Source organism: Protobothrops mucrosquamatus, unplaced genomic scaffold (genome assembly GCF_001527695.2).
Source record: "Protobothrops mucrosquamatus isolate PMUCROS unplaced genomic scaffold, P.Mucros_1.0 scaffold_50, whole genome shotgun sequence".
Classification (NCBI taxonomy): domain Eukaryota; kingdom Metazoa; phylum Chordata; class Lepidosauria; order Squamata; family Viperidae; genus Protobothrops; species Protobothrops mucrosquamatus.
Genome location: NW_015386126.1, coordinates 1,343,052 through 1,357,396, shown reverse-complemented (window position 1 = coordinate 1,357,396; position 14,345 = coordinate 1,343,052). Strand labels below are relative to the sequence as shown.

The window sequence follows — 14,345 nt, the reverse complement described above, 5'->3', positions numbered from 1 at the left end:
TTCATGACTTCTTTGACATCCACAGATGTCTCTGCAAATACATTACGCAATATGTTTCCCAAATATATATTACTTTTTCTATTATATATATATATTACTCTTATAAATCTTCTTTTAAAAATCTACTATAACGAATATTATAGGGGTTTTTTTTGTATTTTTCTATAGGGGAGTTTCTAGATTATCCGTCCCCAAAATAATATTGTCTGCAACAAAACTAAGTGAGCGGAGGAGATGGAAGAGAGAGGCCATTTCTTACCTCAAGGGTGTATACTTATCATAAGGATGGGAGCGCCCCTCACAAGGATCACAGGATCTAATGTTTGCCACTTTTTAGATGGCAAGGACCATCCAGTTGGGGACAAGGGTCCACTTAACTCCATTAAGAGCCTTTTGAATGATAAAGTCTTTAGCCATGTGTGTTTCACAATAAGTGGGCCCTGTCTCAGAAACTTGGCTGAGAAGGATGGAACAGTGGAGAATCAAGATCTCATGTTTAACCATCCAAGAGAAGGAAAAACCACTCCCTCCTCCTTTACAGTAGACTCCCTGTGTATGTATACTGTATATATATAACTTTGACTTTCCACTTCAGTAACTGGCGAGGGGTAGACCTCATGTTGAGGAGAGAGCCGAGTGATGGAGATGGAGAAGACAGAAGTTGTCACCAAGGAGACTCTACTCAAAGCACCATCAGCTGTGAGTCCCATTGCTACATGATTACGCTTCCTTCCCTTGGCATTTTCTTTTTCCAAATTGCAGAGGTTCAGGTTTAAGTAAGTGCCTGAATTACCTGAGCACCTGGGACCTTCTTTTGAAGCAGGTTCGCTTGTAAGAAGACCCAATTATCTGCCTTTTAAAAGCCCAATTAAAAGCTTGGCTCTCTGCAAAATGTTATTCAATATTTCTTGACGATGGCTCATAGTTACAGTTCCTGTCTCAGAAGTTATAATTAAAAGGGAATTCCTTGAGGTATAGCTTGGAAATAGATACCAGGACTTTGGAAATCTCCAGACCAAGCAAATATTGTGCTGAACTGCAGTGGCGGTGATGGATGTTCACCTCTTTTATCTCTCCCACCCGTTTCAATTCGCTTTTTTAAGAGAGATGATTTCCCACCCCTTGTCTGTTACCTGCTTTTCCCATGAGCTGAGTAAACTCTTGGTGGTCCAAAGGTGGCTCAGGGCATTCCTGCAGGCAGGATCTTCTCATTTAAGGAGAATCCAGCAGCAAAGCCAGACAAATTGTCCTCCCCTACAGACCCCCCCAGGGCCCGTTCTGGGTCTCAACAATGGAGCAATGTCCTCTGCGTGGCTCTTTCCAACGCAGCACTCGGCCTCCTGAACAACGTCTCCCTGGAGAGATTTGGATGGTCTCCATCCTGGCCCCCTTGAAAGGAGCCCTTAATGCTAAGGCTTGGGTGGTGGGGAGACCTGGTGAAATATCTGGTGTTTTTTCTTGGTATTTCTTCTTCTGTGATTTCTTAGTATTCTGTTTATCATTTCAGATTGTTTGCACTGGTGAATCAGCGTGATAAAGCTTCTTACTTTCCACCCAGAGTAGTGATGGACTCAGGCGGCTTATATATTCCTTAAATCAATTAATAAATCACTGGACACGCATCAAAGGCCCTGTAGCCTAGCAGGAGGGGGGCTTGGAGAAGAGCAGTCACAGGTAGCGGGGGTGAAAGGCAAGGAGTGGTGATGGGGCCATGGACTCAGGGAGGAACTTTGCTTGCTATCAACCAAGCTAACGGAAAGGACGTGGAGCCTGGGTGTGTGGCACAGTGGCAGAGACCAGGGCAGGAGGACAGAGCTGAGTCCCCAGGAGACTCCTTCCTGGGCCCCTTTCACTCCTGCAGTGCCAGAGACCTTCTCTTCTCTTCTTCTCCCTCCCGTGGATCTCCCATAATCTCTCTCCCTCTCTCCCTCCTTCTCTCTTTCTCTCTCTCCTTTTATCTACCTCCACAGGCCTACCATGCCCTGGATCCAGAGCTCGGGGGTTGCTGTGATCTCTGTCCAGGCTGTGGATCCTGTCCGGGCTGTGGATCCTGTCCGGGCTGTGGATCCTGTCCAGGCTGTGGATCCTGTCCGGGCTGTAGATCCTGTCCGGGATGCGGCTCCTGTCCAGGTTGCTGCTGCTGCCCCTGCTGTGGTTGTGACTCCTGTCCCAGCTGTGACTCCTGCCCCAAGTGCTGTTCCTGCCCGAGCTGCTGCCCCCCCAGCTGTGACTGCTGCTGCCAGCTGTGCTGCTTCCTCCCACACCTGCTGTGCCAACTGCCCAAACTAGTTGGCTGCCCGGTGAACATCAAGCGGTTCCTGATCGTCCTGGTGGTTGTTGGCCTGGTGGTGCTGGTTGTCGTGGGCGCTCTTCTGATGGGGCTGCACATCACCCAGGTGCACACGGAGGCTGTAAGTAGGGGAGCGCTGGGCCCCAGGAGACTGGGCTGGATGGAGAGGGGCTCTTTGCCCTGGGTCTGAAGCCGGCAGGAGAGGCGAGGGAAGCTGCAGGAGCAGGGAGACCCAGACGTGTTCTGGGACTGCCTTGCACCGACTCCTGAGAGCTGGTGGGTAAATTTTCAGGGATTTTGTGAGCTGCTTAAGAGCAGAGCTGGGCCACGATGCTCCAACCTTCCACAGCTAGCAGTGCAGAGACATAACGGAGCTGGTTCTTCAGCGTTTACCACCACGTCCCTGGATGCTCCTGTTATGAAGGTTCAGATACATGTACAAAGTGCTCTCCATCCAGTTGGTTCCTTAAAAAACCTGAAATAATTAGTATAACAACAGCAATAATTAAGTTTGTCTAAGTTTCCAATCTTCCCGGCCAATAAGCTTTTAGCAGCTCTTCCATTAGAGAGGCTGCCAAGAGGAAACTCTGCACCACAAGAGGAGGGTCACCTCTCCTGTCCAGTCTCAAATCACCTCTAGTAAAACCAATGCTCTAGCACAGTGGTTCTCAACCTGTGGGTCGGGACCCCATTTGGGGTCGATCGACCATTTCACGGGGGTCGCCAAGCAAGGCTGTCCGCCATTTTTTTTGTCCACCATTTTTTTTGTCTGCCATTTTGTTCCCCTTTTCCAGCGGGTGCCTTACCTCCCTTGGGCTGGGCCAGCTGGTGGTCGGCCTGCTCCGTCTCTGCCGCTTGCCAGCTACGCCTCGGCCGGCGCAGGGGGCGGAACCACGCATGCGCGGCGCTCCCGGGCAGGGAAAGTCCTCGACTTACAACCGGTTGGGTAGTCCTCGACTTACGACCAGTTTAGTCCTCGACTTACGACCGGTTGGGGTCGTGGCATTAAAAAGGTTGAGAACCACTGCTCTAGTAACTGTTGCTGCAAGCAAGCCGAAAGGGATCTCTTTCTACTCCACGCAGCTTCTGCACATGACCATTGACGAGTTGGACGGAGAAGAATCCCAGCTGAAGTTCTCCGTGAATAAGGAAGAAGTAGCCACTTACTATGTGGATGACGGGATCCACAACCCAGCCACCATCATTTATGATTTTGCCAAGGTGAGCGGCAGCTGGGAGAGAAAGAAACCCCGGTATTACGGGTTGGAGGAATAGTCAGGTTTATTCTGCACACAAGAAGCCGAAGTGCAGCACTTAGGGTGAGCCGTGGAAGATTAAGAGGATTCTGTGTACAGATTGGCCCGCCTTCCCAAGCTCACGGAGAGAAACACAATTGTATGGAACCTGACCAAAAGAACTATTCCCAGATTTTCCAAATGCACACAACTTCCCACTGTAGCCCTGAACTTTGACATTTGAAAAAAGTCCATTTGTGTCTTGAATGTGAAATTCTTCCTTGTTGTTTTGGAAAGGGCCACTCTGACTGTAGGCTGGATTGCAGCTGCATTTCTCTCCTTGCGCAGTGACCTTGAAACATGGTCTCAGGCAGGCACTTTCACTTTCTTAATTTTCACTTTCCCTCCAAGTGCTCCCCCTCCCCCCAGGCTCAAGCCAGACTGGTCCCGGGGCAATTGCGGAGGGCAAGCAAGAAGTGGCAGTTCTGACGAGGTGCCCATAAGGCAGGCAGCATTGTGTGGCTACTGGGACATGCAGAGAAACCCTGATTCCCCCCCCCTCCAAGGCACAAATAAATGTTCAGTGAAGATGTGTGGCTAATAGACACATGTTCACAGAACAGCCAATAATTTAGGATAGATAGGGCAGATCAATAAATCCATTGGAGTCAGGCAATTATTCCTTTTATAAACAAATCACCAAAAACTTACCTAAGACTAAGCTACATGTAGTGTATGGCTAAAAATACATGGCTGAAGGTTATGAAACTGATCAACCCTTTATAAATAAATTGTTGGGATTGTTGTAGTTTTGTACGTAGCCTTGTTGTACAAATGATGCAGATGCTAATACATCATTTGCATCATTGTGTGATGACATTTGTGATGTCACTTCCTTCCCTCCCGACTCATGAGACCCAAATCTATAATTTCATAAAGTTTAGTTAGAGTCCTGACCATGTCTGACCTAGAAGGTGACCTGCTCTGGGGACTTGTTTCCACCCCAGTCTGCTAAATTCCCACCAAGGAATATTAGACAACTTTTAGTAGCAGATGCACTGCAGCTCTCACCAAAGGCAGCATTGCAATATTAGATGCTAAAAAGAAGCAGGTAAATATTTTATCAAGGGCAATTTAACGTTTGGGCAAATTGGATGTTGAACTTTTACAATTGGCGTACGTGCTGCAGAAATGTACTTCAAGGTGTAAACCGAGTTTAAAGGAATCTCAATGCCTGGTTCACAGCTGCTGATTGGCTACAAACCTGAACATCAAAAAGCCTGTTACATTACCAGGATGGATAAGGAAAATGTCCAAGGAATAGACGCTCTCCTCCAAGAATTCCAGGTAAGGATGGGGACTTTGATAAGTGAAGAAAAGGTTCCAGGACAACATGGCAAACATCAGCATTAATGGAGAGAAACTCAGTTAGTTTGCAGTGAGGAAAAGGTAACGATTGTCCCACAGAACCCTGAGCAGAACCCTGTGGAGCCCTACCAGCTAGCTTTTCTTCTTGTCAGCAAAAGGAAAGGGGAGGTCCAGCTATGTTGTCTTCTCTTGTAGACCAAGTTGTCCATCATGCACCTCATGCCAAAGGGGAAGGAGCAAGCGCAAGAAGAAGAATTCCTTACATCCCAGGTGGATCGTTCAAACTTGGGAACCACAATTAACGTCCTCTGCAAACACATTCCCATCTTCTACACTTAGGTGAGTAGTGGACAAGGGTATTGGACCCAGATACAATTAAAACCTCGGAAGATACAAGGTCATCCAGGAACACTTATCTGCAGCTACAGGCTTACACACACACACACACACACACACACACACACACACACACAGCCAAATTCTCATCTATTAGAACCATGACACACACATTCTGGTGCTTTTCAGATAACGCTGGACAGGAATTCCCATAGTTCAGAGCCACCAAAATCATCTCACTACTTGTTAAACTTTATCCAACACATCTAGCAGATACCAGCACTAATTCCTGGGTCCACAATGGAGTTGATGGTTGGAGGTTTTGCCCCATTTTACATCCTTTTTCCCACATTTGTTAAGTGAATCACTGCAGTTGTTAAATTAGTCACACAGTTGTTAAGTGAATCTGGCCTCCCCCATTGACTTTGCTTGCCAGGTCACAAAAGGGGATCACGTGACCCCGGGACACTGCAACAACCGTCATAAATATGAGTCAGTTGTCAAGCATCCGAAAGTAGATCACGTGACCATGGAGAAGCAATGCTGGCTGGGGAATTCTGGGAGTTGATGTCCACCTATTTCAAAGTTGCCATGGTTGAGAAACACTGAGCTATGGTTTCCATCCTACATCTTGCCATTATCCTAGCATAGAGAATGGAGATGCTAAGTGGGGAGGTCAGTTGCCTTTCCCTTAGGCCAGGGGTAGGCAACCTTGGCTCTTTTATGACTCGTGGACTTGAAGTCCAGAAGTCATAAAAGAGCCAAGGTTGCCTACCCCTGCCTTAGGCCCTTTCATAATTACTTTCTCAAGCCTTCGCATCTTCATCCTGCTTCCCTTTTGTCTGCCGGAGGCTGCATTGCCCTCGTCTAGGATTCTTGGGCTTTCGTTCTGCTCTTTTTCTCCCAAGTCATTATCACATACCGGCATGACTGATCAAAGCAAAATGGGAAAGCACTTAAAATAAATGACAAAAACCTGAGTTATAGTAAGTGAAAGCATCAGAAGGTGGTGATAATGTGGCCTCCTGGGAGCCAGATCTCGGGAAAATCAGGAGAAACCAAAAAAAACTCTTTAGCAGGCAGCAGTAGTGAAGAACCCAAGAACTTGCTGAGAAGGTATCTGGGTCTGGATGGTTCCAGGCCATCCATGTATGATGATGTTTTCTTCCTTTTCCTCCTTTCATCCCCTGTCCTTCCATGCAGAAACCTGGATTGATGGGCATCCATGGAGAGCAGGGGTAGGAGAAAGCAAGTGCACGTCAGGATGTCAGCATACAAATGAAGCAAATTTCGTAATTCTTTCCTCAGAAACTATCCTGCAGTGATACTTGCTGTCCCATTGCTAATCCCTGTCCTGCTTTTATTACCTCTGTTCCCAATCACTGCCAATTCCCTCAGAGATAACGGGTGACAAAGCTTAAAAGATTACGTATAGCTGGTGCCTATGACTTTGAATACTAAATAATTACTAATCAAAATACTAAATGCCTTATGCAACTTAGTACAAAATTCTAATAAAACAGAATTTGATACAAAAATGAGTCTCTTTCTCTCTCTCTCTCTACACACACACACACCCATACACAAACACATTAAATAAATAAAGATTAATAACAGTCCCCCTTAAGCTTTCATTACTCCACCCAAAGGGTGGCAATGAAATGAGGATAATCTTATGGGAGCATGGCAGTCAAAAGATAATACCAGGTCAGGTCTGTGGTTAACTCAAAGTGAGAAGGAGATCAAATATTAGTACAGGAGTCTCCAACTTTGCCAACTTTAAGACTTGCAGACTTCAACTTCCAGAACTCACTTTGAAAACCATTCCCACAACAGTCAACAGTTGGCCACAAAAACATTAACCTGCTCTTGAATGTGCATTTGTGGACTTCTACCTAATTCTGCCTTCAGAGGGCAACCTTGTACTGCAAACTATCCCCAAAAGTTGAAACTCAGTGCTTATAACACAGACGCTGTATAGCAGTTTGTCAATATGGTCCTCGCATTCAGAACATGCTTTTACATAAGAACTGCTTTAAATTCACTGTTGTGATCAGATGTGTGTGTGTGTGTGTGCATTGATGGATTTTGTTCTCCACCTCTGGGAATAAAAGCTTAGATAACATGCACTAATTAAATGCTGAATTTGGATTGGCAAGGGAAGAGAACAGCTTATACATACAGGAAGGATGTCCTTACACAATAACTGCAAACACCAGAGCAAACAGAACTTTTTATTATTGTGGGGTTTTTTTCACACCAAGTTATTTATGTCTTTTAAAATAGCAAAACAAAATATACTGCCAGATGACAAATATTTACTAATATTTTCCTTGCCTCCTAACATTTTATGGGCCATCTGTAAAAAAAATATTGAGGCCAAAGTCAGAGAATAATTAAAAATCCATACTATTAATATTACTACTGCTTAGACACGTAATTTCTATTTTAATGTTGCATCACACAGTCAGCCAGATCTTTAGATGGGGTTTGGCATTTTTATCCATCTAATGAGTCCTTCCCAAGGACCTGGGATAGGCAGATGTTATTGTTTGAAGGTGTTACAGATATTGTCACAGGAAGTAAGCTGTTTCAAATAAAGCTGCCTTTTGCAGTCAACTGATGGTGATTTTTGTTAATGCTGATAGCGTTTAAGTGGTGCTCCAGATGTTTTGGGATTGCACCCAAGGCGCCTATCACTATTGGTAATATTATGGTTGCTATTATTGCTGTTCACATAGTCAGCCAGATGTTTAGACTGGATTTGGCATTTTTATCCACCTTGTTATTATCATTCCATTAAGTTAAGGTGTAGCTGTAATTCCTGAAATGCATGAACCTTTGGAGAATAAACAGGAGGGCGAGATAGAACCAGGTATGTGCAGGTATTCTGGACCTTGAGCCTACATATATCCCAGGCAATGTTTCCACAAGCTTGGCATCTTCCAAGTGGGCGACACTATCCACAAAGTGGGCAATCCCAATTCTACACAGATCTTCAAACGCCTTCCATCCATGTGAGAAACATTGCCTGCTTGGCCCCCACCTCCCCCCAGCCAGAATCCAGGGCCAAGTCTCCTTTGAGGGCAGAACCTCGAAATGCTCTTTTCTTAGATATGCCTGCCAAGTTAAGGATTAAGGTTTGAAGCAGAACTTGGATTGAAGGTGGTTTGGGACAAGCTGCTTCCATTCAGCCCAGCCTAACCCACAAGGCTGCTGTTGAGGGACACAGTGAGAAGGGATCTTACACTTGAGGCAAGAAAAATAAATATTTATTATCTACCCTTTCTGCCTTGAACTGCACTCAGACACAGTTGTGTTATATTTGGGTTGCTTTAAAGTTGTCAGCGCTAAAAGCCACAAAAGGAGATAGCTTCACCACTGCAAAACAAATCCAGGGCGAGAGACATGACGGGTCCTCTTCTCAACCTCTGGCTGGGCTGATGCCCCACAACCCGTCTTTAGTTCTAGACGAGGGATGTGATGAGGCCACACACCAGCAGGGAGAAGGCCAGGAGGCTGGGCCCCTTCAAGGCCTGGCTGTGGAGTTGGCCTTTCACCACCACAGCCGAGGAACTGAGGCCCTTCTCTCTCCCAGCCGAAGGAGAGCTATGTCCTCTCTGGGCATGGTGGGACTTGCTGAGAGAATTCAAGCCGTATCCCATCGCTGCACCCACTGCGGCCAGCCCTGCCATTTTTGCACCGTGGCCACCTCCGGCTTGGCTCTGTTTGTTGCTGCTGCTTTTCGGCTTAGAGTGAGCCTCTCCCTGCGATGGCGACCCTTCGTTTGAGCCTCCTCTTCTACCTGCCCTGCGGGAAGAAGCCGCTCCGCTGGAAAGGGCGAGTAGCAGCAGCACAATGCAGCAGCAGGCGATCCAGCCGTACCTCATGGTGTTTCTCCTGGAACAGAAAGACCAAGGCGGCAAGGTGGGTTCTCGGGCAGCAGCACTGAGGTGGCAGAAGCCCCTGGAAGCTTCTGAGCAACCTCAAACCCTGAAGCTAAGAGGGACTCTGCAGCCTTTCACTCTTCCTCCAAATCTCTTAATTCTGCAATCTGAATGACTCTTTGGCAAGCTGCAGGAGTTTACATATTGTGCATCAATATTGCCCTGTTTGAAGTTGTGGGCTAAAATCTGGTCTGTTATCTAATCCACTCTTCTCTTATTTCTGAAATATCATGGACTCACATTTTGAAATTTTATATGACTCTATAAAGATTAAAAACTTCACTTAAGAGACAAGGTTCCCAGGAGGCCAACACTTGATTGTTTAAAGGACAGATAGAGGCTCAGGAATTCTGGAAGTTGAAGTCCACAAGTCATAAAAGGCCCATAGTTCGCCACCTCTCCTTTAAGCAAAGAAAAAGAAATGGGGTGACCTTGCCCTCTCTAGTTTGGCCCAAAGCTTGCCCATATTTTAAGCTGTGTGGTCTGGAGGAAACCAGGAGGATAAGTAAGCTGCTATTTTGGCATCTCAGAAAAAGACCCAGCCAATCCAACTTCATTCCTGCAGCTGGAGTGTAGGGACACTGCGTGGTGTGCAGACCGCACGTGGTTAGAGAGCTGGACTAGAATCATAGAATTGTGGCATTGAGAAAGACCACAAGGCTCATCTATGTGGTGTGCAAGAAAACCTATTCAACTATTTATGAGAGCAGACTGTCAGCCATTTCTACAAAGCCTTCAGAGATGAAAATTCCACCAACTTCATAGACAGTAAGATCTATACAGCAGAGGAACGGTCTATCAAGAAGTTCCTCCTTATATAGTCAATAAAATCAAGGTTTATATTTGAATTCAAGTCCTGTCTTGAGCAGAGAGTTCATGGAACGACTAAGCCCTCGTTTCTCAAATGTAAAATATATGGACTTCAGCTCCTAGAATTCCCCCCCCCCAGCACGCTTAGTAGCGTGGGTTACATTTTTATTTATTTTATCTTTGTTGTGCTAGTATTTTATCTCATCTATTTGATTTTACTTTGGTGCTGTATTTTGTCAAATGTTGCTGCTCCTTGGCCAAATGAACACTATTTTGATTTCAAAAATAAACGGAAGGCCGATTTGCTAATCGAGAATTACCCAGCCAGTCCTTTCACGATGGAATGGTCTTGCTAGGCAGAATTCAGGCTCAGGACACACAGCAGAGACGAATCTTCTGGGAACTGGGAACACAAAGGGATGGAGAATGGTGTGCACTCATCCATCACTCCACACACACCTCAGCACATCCCCTTGTGTCCCTCACATGACTGCCTTACACAACGCCTGTGTACACAACAAAAACCCATTTGCAGCAGCTGCTACAGAGAGCCGGGAAGGACCCCTGAGCTTGGGATGCAAAATCTTTCCGTTGTGCCCACAGCAAAGGTGCAAGAGGTCTGGAGCCCAAATGCTGGACGGGTTCACTGAGGGAGAGGAGAGAGACCTACTCTTCTCCTTCCAGCCAGTTAAAATCAGTTGAAATAAAATAAATTCAAGAGGCATATCCTGAGCCCTGGGATGCCCCAAAAGGTTGAATTCATCTCCCCAAGGAGAGAACTGAAAGAGGAGTCATCTGGAAAACTATTGGGCAGACTCCAGAAGGTGCACTGTCCAATAGGAGCAGGCTGAGTCCCCACTCCAACACTTCCATGGGGGTGAAGTGGGTCGTACTGCAGGCTACTTCTGATGATTGCCGGCTGCCTGCAGCTGGGCAGTTTGATTCTCACCGGCTCACGGTTGACTTGGCCTTCCATCCTTCCGAGGTCGGTAAAATGAGGACCGAGATTGTTGGAGGCCATATGCTGACTCTGTAAACTGCTTAGAGAGGGCTGTAAAGCACTGTGAAGCGGTATATAAGTCAAAGTGCTATTGCTTTGCTATGGGGCTGATCTGCTGCAGACCTCAGCTGTGGTCTTTGTGATGGGCTGGCGGTAGGCTGAGGACCATGTCATGAATTCCTGCAAATGGATAGTAGAGAATCATCTTGTGCAGTAAGCACACAGTACAGAGAAGCTTCTAGAGATGAGCCAGAGTGCCTTCCCTCTTGCAAAGCCAGCTTTGAGGGATGCTCTGAGAACAGACCAATCACTCCCCCCTCCCAAGAGAGGATCCTTGTGGGTCTGTCTCAGTTAAGCTGGTGCTCTCCAATGATCGTGTTAGTGGGACAAGGGAAGCTGGAGAGCCCCATGTTGTGCACGTCAAGGACATGCATGTGCAGCATAGAGAAAAGGGGGACAGGGACTGCACAGGCGGTTACAACCACTATCTTGACTTTTTTGACACACAAACGCACCAACCTCCCTACAGAGACCTTTTTTTTTGAGAGCCCTTGAATTAATTAAGAAGGGAGGAAACTTATTGAGGGTCTTCCGTCAGTCTTCAACCTTAAATCTTCAAGGTTTAGAAGAAACGCAGCCTTACTAGAATTAAGGACTCTTTAAGACCCTAAAGGCAGGATTTGAACTGAAAAATGATTCAGGTGTCATATTCTGCCTTCATCTTACTAAAGCAACTTTCCTCAACCTGCTGCCTTTTGAATCGACAGACATTGTAATCCAGTAATACGTTAGCAACATATTTGGGGGCATTAAATTGGAGAAGTCAGTAGTGGAGGGATGCCCAAACATCCCTCTTTCTAATAGTTTGGTTTTTCTCCAAGAAAATTCTCCCCAAGACCAGCTGGTGAAACTGGCATGAGCTCATCCCACCCAGGAAGATAATTGAATCGCTCTACTCTGAACAAGATGAGTTAATTTGATCTGTTAAAGCAGCTTAATGGATTGTGTCCTGCTTTTCCTGGCGGGTTTATCTTTAACCACTGAGATTTTGTTTCTGGGGAAAGCCTACTCATGAAAGAGCTTTCATAGGTTCAGTTGCTGACACATGGAGCATGAAGAAAATCGAAACAATACTACGCATTTCATATAAGTTGAAAGAAAGAGCAGAGCCAAGTTTGTGAGAACTGGGCTTTTTAAAGCAGAAAGGTATACAAGAGGAAGTGCAAAGATTTTGGAATCAGGGTGAAATATTGTAAAGACACCGCAAAGAAAGCCAGAAAACTCACAAGCTCAACTGCCCATCATTTACTCACTTACCGTCTCCCTGGATTAACCCTCAGTGATAGGTCCCTGGAGATTACTGAAGACCACGTTGTCTAAGGACATGTTGGGACATCTGTACGAAATCAAAGCTTCACCATCCTCTGACTGTTTGCCAAAGCAAGCTCAGCTCTCTTGTGTAGCTGGCCTGGGTACCCCCAGTTTCAATAGAGGTCACAGGACTTTGAAAAGCAGTCCACAATTCAATGGAGGTGGATCCTCCATAGTGAGAACATCAGCCCTCAGTGATCTGCATAAAAGGTGGGAGCTGTAATGACCACAAGCTGTCAGGCTTTGCATTAATTATTTTCTTTCAGATAAATGCTACCAATTTGAAGATGGGATTCAGTGAGATATTAATTAGCCCCTATTTTAAAGTTGTATTGTTTCATAGGGTTTTTTTTCCAACTCTTGTAACTGATGTTTTTCCTCATCTGTTAACCATTTCTACCAATTCTGACATTTTCACAATTCATTCCCCACTGTAAGAATTTCACTAGTCTTCCTTCATTGTACGTACAGTAATCTTGCTGTGGTTGCCATGGATAAAATCAGTCTTCCAATCTTGCAGGGAAAAAGAATTGAGAAGCAACCCACCCCAAGCCAGGAGTCTCAACCGGGTCCATGCTGTGACCTCTTCCAAATGGTGAAATGAGTATGTGTGGCACACCATGAATATAACAAAGAACTTCCAAGGATTACGGCTGGCACTTTACGAATTACAGGTAGTCTTCAACTTATGACTGTCTGCTTAACGGCAGTTCGAAAACTGAGAGGGATCTTGGAAACTTTAATCACTTAAATATGTGTTGCAACTGCCAAAAAAAAAGCCAGACTTCATACTTTCCTACAAAGTAATTCTTTTCTAGAGAAAAGAATTGTTTTTTCTGTTTTTACAATAAATTAAAATGCTGGGAGCAGCGTAGCTGATTCTGCCAGCTCTGTTCACATATTCCCACCCACCCCTCTCCATCAAGGCCTGAATTTCCAGCAGGAATGGAGCCATGAGGGTTTTAGAAAAAAGATACAGCCATACTTTTGTGTTTTATCACTTGGCAACTGCAGAATTAGAGCAGTGCAGTTCTCATACATATTGTACCACAACCTTGAGCTGCCTCCAAGAAAACCTTCGCCAAGAGAGTTCACAGCCTGGATAGTCATTCAAAGCGGCACCCTCCGAGTTATGCAGGAAATCCATCCTTGAAACAAGGCAGAGCCAGTTTTACACTGCCAAATTGTCATTTTATTAAGAATTTGAGACACAATTGTTTCTTCATACACCAGACGACACATATTTTATTAGAAAAAAAGAAATATTCACCCCATTGCCCAATACACACTATCTCCAGACCTAAACGAAACAAAGGACACGAGTGTACATTTGGACTACAAGGAGCATGCGGATCACAACTGGCTACAACTAGCTTTGTGCTATTCAGCCCCTGAAGGAATGTTTGGAGTCGTTTCCAAACCATTTCCTTGAAAGATGCTGAATTTTGTTTGTGCTGCTTTGTTCTTAAATCTCTCCAAATAAAGGGGGGGAAGACATTTCTGTACAAATTATTGCTGTAACTTTCCTGTGCATGTGATATTTGGCATATATATCTATATCACTTTACTCCTAACATCATTCTACTCCTGAATTTCACTAGATTTATCTATGTTGAGGGTTTTCAGACATTTCACAATCAATCGAGTGAAATTTAGGAGTACAGTGACGTGAGGAGGTTAGTTAGGAGATAAATGGATAGAAAAGATTGGGGGTTTTCCGAAGTTTTCACAGTCTAGTGCAATTTAGGAGTAAAGTGATGTCAGAAGGTGAGCTAGTGGAAACAGACCTGGGGCTCCCAGGGCCTTTATCTGAGCAGGGGTCTCATGGCTTCTGTGGGACTCTCAGGAGGGTGGAGTTACAAAAAATCTGAAGCCACACCATTATGCCTCTTTTTGACAGACAGACAGACACACACACACATTCCACAGACATCCCTTGGATAAATTTCCTGGTAAATTTATCCTGCATAATATTGCAGTCTTTAAAA

General features: G+C 45.4%; 1 protein-coding gene across 1 annotated transcript; it reads left to right on the top strand.

Annotated features, from left to right (window-relative positions):
• Positions 1–639: 639 nt before the first annotated feature.
• On the top strand, positions 640–5,232 carry LOC107283419 (pulmonary surfactant-associated protein C-like). Its single transcript, XM_029283250.1, has 6 exons — positions 640–711; positions 1,508–1,520; positions 2,131–2,411; positions 3,374–3,511; positions 4,771–4,872; positions 5,089–5,232. Exons 1-6 carry the CDS (start codon positions 640–642, stop codon positions 5,230–5,232), a joined length of 750 nt encoding a protein of 249 aa, XP_029139083.1.
• The last annotated feature ends 9,113 nt before the right edge of the window (positions 5,233–14,345 follow it).